The 9,104-nt window shown below is 52.7% G+C and overlaps 1 protein-coding gene across 1 annotated transcript in view; it reads right to left on the minus strand.

Moving 5' to 3' along the window:
- Positions 1-7,048: 7,048 nt before the first annotated feature.
- Positions 7,049-9,104, minus strand: part of NEU4 (sialidase 4) — a 4,882-nt gene continuing 2,826 nt past the window's right edge. Inside the window, exons 3-4 of the mRNA XM_014547171.1 lie at positions 8,990-9,051; positions 7,049-8,453 (exon numbers count right to left, since the gene is read on the minus strand). Coding sequence (XP_014402657.1) covers positions 7,432-8,453; positions 8,990-9,051 — 1,084 coding nt within the window. The 3' untranslated portion in view covers positions 7,049-7,431. The remainder of the gene's footprint in view (positions 8,454-8,989; positions 9,052-9,104) is intronic.

A 9,104-nucleotide genomic window follows, 5' to 3' on the forward strand; every position in this document is an offset into this window, starting at 1 on the left:
CAGGCTCAGGGCCTGTGCCCCGCCCTGGAGCCCCACCCTGCAACCCCTCGGCGGGAGGACACGCCCACCAGCCCCTGGGCGCTCCCAGTCCCAGGTCTGCAGCGCGGGGAGAGGGGCTGGCTGGACACCTGGGCCTAGGAGCCCCGTGGGACAGAAAAGACAGGTTAGGCCTGTAGGACTCTGGCCAAGGTCTCCTGGAAGGAGGAAGGCACCGATCTCAAAGGGAGCTCCCGCACCGGGTCATGCAGGCAGGACTGCCCCAGCGTGGGGTGGGGGAGAGGGGAGGGTCGCAGCCCGTGGGTCAGCGGGCCAGTGGGAATGGATCCATCCCCTTTGCAGGTGGATGAGGCTCCGAGTTTTGAAGACTTCAGGATGTGGGGAGTCCTCCTGAGGGTGATCAAGGCCAGCACAGTGTTCACCCCAATCACTGGAGCCCCCTAACTGGGGCTCAATCGAACCGTTCCTGGGAGTCCTGTACCCTCTGACCTCAGTCAGGCTGCCCTGCCTGCCTGCAGGACCATGTGTTTGTGACTCCTGAGCCCACTGACTCACTGTGGACAGGGGTACAGGGCTCCCTTCAGCCTTCGGCTCCCACATCTTGGGGTGCCCTGAGCTCACCACATGTCAGGGGCACCTCCAAGAGCCACTGGAGCAGAAGAATGAGTGGCCGAGCTGTCCACCCTCAGGCAGGAAGAGACTCTGGGCAGAGGCGGCCACTTGTCCAGGATATGGCCCTGAAGCCTCTGCCATGGGGTGGCCGCACAGCTCACCCCAGGAGCCACTTCCCAGCCTCCCCCACCCTTTGGCTCCTCCCAGCCAGAGGTCCTGGCTAGGCACACAGATCCCCAGGACTCAGCTCCTGTTGGTCTTCAGCTAAATGAAGCCAGCCTGGGGGTGCCGCCTGGATGGCGGTAGCTGCCTGGGGCTCAAGTCCCTGGGCCCCTGCCTTGGGCACAAAGTAATGGTTCACCCCAGGAGCCACTTCCCTGCCTCCCCCACCCTTTGGGTCCTCCCAGCCAGAGGTCCTGGCTAGGCACACAGATCCCCAGGACTCAGCTCCTGTTGGTCTTCAGCTAAATGAAGCCAGCCTGGGGGTGCCGCCTGGATGGCGGTAGCTGCCTGGGGCTCAAGTCCCTGGGCCCCTGCCTTGGGCACAAAGTAATGGTTGTTTTTTTTGTTATGTTTTTATCTCATTTGAATTCCAAAAATAAATTATTATATGGAATATTATTCAACTGTTAAAATAATTAATTTTTAAAGTTTGTACATCAATGCACAATAGCCAACAGATGGCAGCAGCCCCACTGTCCGTGGAGGGATGAAAGGTCCCTCCGCACAGCCCAGTATGATTGAGTCTGAAAAGGGAGCACAGTCTGACACCTGCTCCGACATGACAGGACCTTGAGGACTGACGCTCAGTGCAAAGAAGCCAGACACAGAAGGGCAAACACTATGTGATTCCACTGATTTGAGGTTCCTGGAGGAGTCAGGTCCACAGAGACAGCGAGTAGACTGTGGGGGACTGGGGTGGGGAGAGGGGAGAATGAGTGTTTAATAGAGACAGGGGGTCAGTTTGGGAAGATGACAATGTCTGGGCTAGGAGGTCAGCCCCTGAGCCACAGGGACTGGTCAGGGCACCTGGACCAGATGTAGTGGTGGGATGACGCATGGACGGCCTGCAGTTCAGAAAGGGACTGATGTACAGAAGGGAACACAGGTGGTGGGTAGCGGGGAGGAGGTCCCTGAGTCGGTCAGGGTTCTCCAGAGGAACAGAAACTGCAGGATGTGTGTATAGAGATTTATGTTAAGGAACTGGCTCATTGGCTCATGTGATTGTGGCAAGTCAGCAGCTAGAGACCCAGGAAAGAGCTGATGTTGCAGCTTGAGTCCAAAGGCTGTCAGGAGGCAGAAGTCCCTCTTCCTCAGGGGACCTGAGTCTCTTCTCCTAAGTCTCACATGATTGGATAAGGCCCACCACATCACGGAGGGTATTTGCTTTCCTCAAAGTCTGCTGATTTAAATGCTAATCTCATCATTAAAAAAAAAAAAAAAAGGAAAAAAAACCTTCACAGAAACATCTAGACTGGCATTTGACCAAATATCTGGGTACTGTGGCCTAGCCAAGTTGACACATAAAATTAACCACAGCATCTACAAGCCAAGATAAGAGTGGGAAGACAAGAATGAAACCCAGGCTGCCATCTATCCCCAAATCTGCAGGCTTATGGGGGCAGCTGGGCCTCCCCACAGCCAGAGCAGGGCCCTGTGGCTCCCTCCAGGGCCCAGAGGGACAGTGGGGCGGTCAATTGCAGGGCCACAGACTGAAGGATGTGACATCTTGGTTTCTTCCAAGTTTTGGCAATTACGAACAAGCTGCTATAAACATCCGTGGGCAGGTTTCCACGTGAACATACGTCTTCAATTTCTTTGGGTAAATGCCAGGGAGCACAATGCTGGATCATATGGTAGGAGTCTGTTTAGTTTTGTAAGAAACCACCAAACTGTCTCCCAAGTGGTGGCACCATTGTGCATTCCCGCCCAGCATGAGTGAGATTCCTGCTGCTCCCGGCATTTGATGCTGTCAGTGTTCCGGCAAAATGTTGGCCATTCTGATAGATGTGCAGTGGCATCTCACTGCTGTTCTATTCTGCAGTTTCCCAGGTGACATGCTGTGCAGCATCTTTTGCTATACTTACTTGTCATAATATGCAAACAATTTTAAAAACTCAACACTATGAAAACAAGCAACCCAGCTGAAAACTAGGCAAAGACCTGGACACCTCACCAAAGAAGATACACAGATGGTAAAGCCACTGTGGAAGACAGTTTGGCAACTTCGTACAAAGTGAAACTATCAGATACGAGCCTTGCAGCAATTTTCCTACAGCCTGTGGCTTGTCTTTTCATTCTCTTAACGTGTTGTGTCAACTGTTCTCATCAAATTGCCCTTTCATGGATTGTGCTTTAGGTGTTGTGTTAGTATACTTTTTGAACTTTACTTCTTAAAATGTACCTAATTCCTTGGCTCTTCGATGGTTTCTCCTCCCAGGAGCAGCGCCCACAGTGTCAGCCCCGCGCTCTCCCCAGGGACACACGACATGTGCTGGTCCATTCTTAGGGTTTGACAGGATTCGCTAGGAAAGCCACAGACACCTGGAGTGTTCCTAGTGTGCAGATTTTAAATTATGGATTCCATTTCTTTACCAAGGTTCTCCAGATTTCCCCTTTCATCTTGTGTCAGTTCTAATGTCATATTTTTCCAAAACGTGTCCATTTTATCTAAATTTTCAAGTTTATTAGCATAAAGTTGCTCCTCAAGTCCCCTTGAAATCTTTGAGAGTCTGTAGGGTCCCGTGTGTCCTTCCTCATTCCTGGCATTGGTTATTTGTGGGCATTTTGAGAGAGAGAGAGAGAGAGAGAGAGAGAGATCAGTTGCCTTCTGTACCTTCCCTGATGGGGATCAAACCCAAAACCCAGGTATGTGCCCTGACTGGGAATCGACCCAGCAACCTTTGGGTGCATGGGATGACGGTCAATCAACTAAGCCACTTCGGCTGGACTATTTTCTTCCTTTCTTCATAACCAGCCTTATCAGGGGTTTGTTGATTTTATTAGTTTTTTTCAAAACCCAACCTTTGGCTTTCTTTGCTCTCCTGTGGGATTTTCCTATCCCACTGCTCTGCTCTTTGTCATTTCTTCCTTCTGCTTTGTCTGGACCGAATTTGCTGGCCTTTTTCTCGAGAGAGCAGGACTGTCACCTTTCTTCTGTTCTAACATGTGCATTTCCCTCTAATCCTGGTTTCAGCATCATCCCACAGTTTTATGTAGTGTTTGCATGATTAATTTCAAAATCTCTCCTAACCTCCACTATGGCTTCTTTGAACTGTGAGTTATTTAGAATACTGTTTCTAAATTCTTGAACATATGAAGATGTATAATTATCCTTTGTTAAATTTCTGGCTCAATTTCACTGTGGTTTTTCAAGTCTTTGAAGTCTGTGGGGATTTGATTGTGTATCTTGGTGTGTTTGGAAAGATGGCACCTCCTGCAGGTGTTTTGTGCCCTGTCTGCAGGTGTCAATATAGTTTAGCTTGTTAGGCAAGTTGGCCACACCTGCCCTGTCCCTACTGATCTTATTTTTGTCTGCTAGCTCTGTCAGTTACTGACTCGTGTCTAAAACTTGCTATTATAATTGTGGGTCTATTTTCCCCAAAAGATCTGTCCACTTTTGTTTCACTTTTTGAGGCATAATATTGGGTACATACAAACGTAATACTGCTATAATGTTCTGTAGAGTCAAACGTTTGTAATTTTGAAACGTGTCCCTTTATATAACTTGTCATGGTTTGGCTGTAAGGTCCTTGCCTGATAGAAACACAGCGCCACCAGCTGTTCATCTACATGTTTCCTGGGCTATTTTTTCTTTTAGCCTCCAACCTTTCTCTTTACATCTTCTGTCCGCTGTCAGGGGGACATCGCTGGGTTTGGGGTGGGGTTTACCGTTGTTGTTTTGCTTTCGGCCATGACCATTTTGTCTGTTAATAGGAATGTTAGTCAGTTTACATTAATGTAATTCTGATATGCTTGTATTTCGATTGGCTTCTTAATATTTTTTTTCTCTTTATCTTGCCAGTTCGGTGTGTATTTTCTCTCATTCCTTGTCTTTTTAAAATTGATCCCTTTCTATCTTATTTTCCCGTTTGTCACCTCTATTAATTTGGTGATTATCCAGTTTTGCTGTTCTTTCAGCATTTGCCCTAGAGACCCAGAACCCGGCCTTGGCCAACACACATGGTGCATTCCCCTCTCCTTGGGCAGGACAAGGGTCTCTGAGCGCTTCCGTCCCATTTGCTGCCCACTCAGCTTAACGCTGCTCTGATTCCATATTTAAGTCTATACACATTGCAACCTCCTGAGGAATCACTGTCGGTTCACACAGTCAGGCTCATCCAGATTTATCAACTGTGTGCACTGCCGCGGCTGTCCCGTGAGGTTCCATCTGGAGTCACCGTCCTTCCGCTGAAACAACGAGCTTTCGCGCTTTCTTTAGTGAGTCTGCTGGTGACAAACTAACTCATTTTTATTTATGTGAGAACATCCCTATTTTTCCTTTGTTCTTAAAGAATACTTCTTCTAGGCATAGAATTCTAGGTTGGTGGCTATTTCCTCTCAGCACTTTTGAAGGGACCACGCCATTGTTTCCCAGTTTCCATGGTTTCTGGTGAGAAGTCAAATTCCAACTAAAAGTTGTCACAAACCGGGCACTTAAACAACAGGTGGGCATTCTCTCCCAGTTCTGGAGGCCAGAATCGGACACCAAGGTGTGGCCAGGCGTGCTCCCAGAGGACGGTCCTTCCTGCGGCCTCGGTTTCCGGGGCCCCAGGTGCTCCTCCCAGTCTCTGCCTCCATCTTCAGTGCCTTCCTCTGAGTGTCCTTTTCTGTCTCTTATAAGGACACTCCCATCTGACTTAGGACCTCATCCAGGGTGATCTCATCTCAACCCTTATCTTAATCACACCTGCAAAGAATTTATTTCCAAATAAGTCACAATCTGAGGTTCTGGGTGGACATGAATTTAGGAGGCATTACTCACCCAGTCAAGCACTGAATGGCAGGACATGGGCCACACACACCTGTAAGTTCTATAGTTCCAGACTGGCTGTCCCCCTGGGATGCACAGAAGGGGTGGTTGGCCTGAGTTGGGGTCCCTGGGTGAGTGCAGGCAGGCTCAGGCCACTGACAGGCCCTGGATCCAAGCTCCTGTCCTGCCCCTGCCTGGAGCCCAGAGGTGACTCCGGAAAGGTGGCCATGCTTATAGGGGACTGAGAATGAAGGTAAGTGATGAGGGGCCACCTTGCTCCCATGGGGACTGGCTGCCCTGAGTTCCCTAGGCAGCCTCCAAAGCTCCCTGGATGCCCTCACCTTTTGGGCAGGTTACCCAGCAGAGGCCTTGTAAAGAAATTATGTCCAGGCTGGTGGTGGGGACGGAGGAGGGCACAAAAGGTAGATGACTGGAGTGTGACAGTCAGGAAAGCTAAAACACAGTCAATCTTTTTAAAAGAAGAAAAAGTCAGAAACACCAAAAGAAACATCATGGTTATGGCTTGGCATTGGAGGAGGGTGTCATATGGGATCACTTTTTTAAAAAAATTTTTTATTGATTTGAGAGAAAGAGAGAGAGAGAGAGAAGAGAGAGAGAGAGAGAGAGAGAGAGAGAGAGAGAGAGAGAGAGAGAGAGAGAGAGAGAGAGAGAGAGATTTGTTGTTCCACTTATTTATGCACTCATTGGTTAATTCTTGTATGTGCCAGGACCAGGGATCAAGCCCACACCTGTGACATACGGGGACAATACTCTGGCCAACTGAGCTGCCCGGCCAGGGCACATTTTTATTTTGTCTTTATAGTTTCCTACATATCCAAAATTTTCTACAGTTAACCTATTTTTTGTTGTTGTTGTTAATCCTCACCCGAGGATATTTTTCCATTGATTTTTAGAGAGAGTGGAAGGGAGGGCGAGAGACAGAGAGAGAAACATCGATGAGAGAGACATATGGATTGGTTGCCTCCCACATATTCCCCGGGGGGGGGGGGCGGGGATCGAGCCTGCAACCGAGGTACGTGCCCTTAACCGGAATTGAATCTGGGACCCTCTATCCACTGAACCAAACAGGCTAGGACAAGCATATTTTATTTTTAGAACCAAAAATGAAGAAGAAATAAAAAGGTGCTTCCATGAGGAAACAGGGGGCAGGTCCTGGGAGGTGACCCTGCTCGCTACACTCCAATGGGAAATGCGGACACGCAGGGCCCTTTGCAGACCAGACAGCTCTGGGGGCTGCCCTACCGAGACCTGCCTTTCCTGCCCTCATCCTGCCCCCACCTCTGACGCCCCAGGGTTTGGAGAGTTTGGCCAGTGGGGTGGGGATAGGGAGCAGACGATGCAACCAGATTGGGGGCTGGTGGTCAGAGAAGTGAGCTAGAGAACTGGGTGCCCTCCCCAGGGCTTTGGTAGGGAAAGAACTCAAGAGAAACGTCTCTGGACATGAATGCACAACCCCTTTATTTCCCATCCAGAAACCAGAAAGCAGAGTGAGATTAAAGAGCCAAACACCAGGACAGTGCAGCACCTTGCTCTAGTCTAAGGGTCCCAGTCACCCTTGCCCACGGCCCATCGCCTGCCCCTACAAGGCTGAGAGCCCACCTCCCTTGGCTTCCAGCTGTGAGCTCTTCTCAAAGCCTGCTTGTTTCAGTATTAAAACTGAACTTCTGTGTCCTTGCACAGGGTCCTTCATGAAGACCTACCCTCAGGGCTCTCCATGAAGAAGTCGAAGGTCAAAGGTGCTTCTTGAGGGATCACCCAGAGCTCCATCCAGGCCCTTGCCCTCCCCCCTCCTCCTGGGTGCACCTGGCCAGGCCTGGTCAGAGGGCCCTTCAGGAGGGCCAGCACTGCTCCCGAGGCTTGCTCCCCAGGCCGGTTGGCTTGGGGCCCGGAAGCACATTCTCTAGGACCTCGCGCAGGGAGAACACGCAGAAGGAGATCTCCTCATAGGACACCCTGGCTCCGCTCTCATATAGACACGCGAAGGTCAGGGCGCCCTCAGGGGTGGGCCCGATGAATGCCAGGTCAGAGTAGCCGCTGGGGCCCTGGTAGATCACCCAAGGCTCCGTCCAGCTGTGCGGGTTCAGGGGGGACCTGTTCAGGTGGACACCCATATGGAGCCGAGCCCTGCGCCCCGCTGGGTGGGAATACAGCAGCCACGTGGGGCTCTGAGGCAGGGCAGCAGGGAGCCTAGGGAGCTGCAGGGACCAGGCCCTCCTGTCCCCACTGAGCTCAGGCCCTGGGCTAGGGTCCCCTGATCCCTCTGTCCCGCCCCCACATCCCTTTGTCCCACCCAGCCCCCTACCCCTTTGGGTGTCTCCAGCCCCCTCCTTTGGGGATTCGTGGGCTCCAGGACAGAGATTTGGAGGAAAGGGAGTCTTCCTGGAGCCCACTGACCATCCCTCATCACCAGGCCTATTAGAGGGTGGGGCTGGGAAGCCCAGGATGCTGCCCTGGCAACCCCGGGCCGTCTCAGCCAGGGTGGGCACCAGCTCTCCTGGCAGGAAGGAGGTGCCCTCATCTGTGCTGAGGGCCTGCACACGGCTGCCCAGGGGGCTCCGGGCATTGCAGTAGAGGACACTGCCCGCCTGCCCTCCATCCACCACAGCCAGCTGACACTCGCCCGAGCGCAGGTTGGACAGGAGGCCGCCATGATGCCAGGTCTGGCCATGGTCATCGCTGTAGAAGGTGAAGGCGTGGGGGCTGGTCCTGCAGATCTTGCCGAAGCACTCACGCCGGTCCACATGGTAGGTGTAGGCCGGCACCAGCAGGCGGCCCGAGCGCAGCTGGATGCCATGGCCTGGGCCCACGGCAAACGTGGCCCAGTCTGCAGACGGGAGGGGCTGCTGGTTACCTCAGGAGCGCACAGCCACAGCCGCAGGTGGTGGGGAGGATGGGGGCATTGCCGGATCAGGGAGCAGCTTGTGAGGGAGCCACCCCTTGACCATGCCTCTGCCCTCCACTCCTTCAAGCCACCCTGAGTCCTCTGGGGCTGGACAAGCCTCCTGAGAACATTAGCAGGAGTGGGAGCCCGGGCGGCCACTTGGCCAGGTTCTCGGCATGTGAGCAGGTGGCCAGGGTGAGCATTGTCCCTGCAGGGGCAGCTGGTGGATGTGGGGTGTGTGGAGCTTCGGGACTGGGTAGCCCCTCCAGCCTGGGCCAGTCCCCTGGGGTGGGGTCCACACCCACCGGTAGCTCGTTGATTAGCTGCAGGTCTCAGAGCCGCCCCCTGACAGGGTCGGGGTGGCCCCGGAGGCAGTGGTAAGGTCACCCTGCCTGCAACCGCCGCTGAGGAGGAGGAGGAGGAAGTGGTTAAGGAGGGAGGCCTTGGGGTTTGGGGGCTCAGATGAAGACACAGCTCAGGAAGACGAACAGACTGCTCCTTCTGACCTGACCAACACCCGTTTGCGGACTTAGGGGTCGAGGATGGTACAACCTCCATGGTCCTTAGGCTGGGGGCGGGGGCGGGGGCAGGCAGCCAAGGGACCACTAGCCAGATCCGCCC

The sequence above is a fragment of the Myotis brandtii genome, unplaced genomic scaffold, assembly GCF_000412655.1.
Source record: "Myotis brandtii unplaced genomic scaffold, ASM41265v1 scaffold112, whole genome shotgun sequence".
Classification (NCBI taxonomy): Eukaryota; Metazoa; Chordata; class Mammalia; order Chiroptera; family Vespertilionidae; genus Myotis; species Myotis brandtii.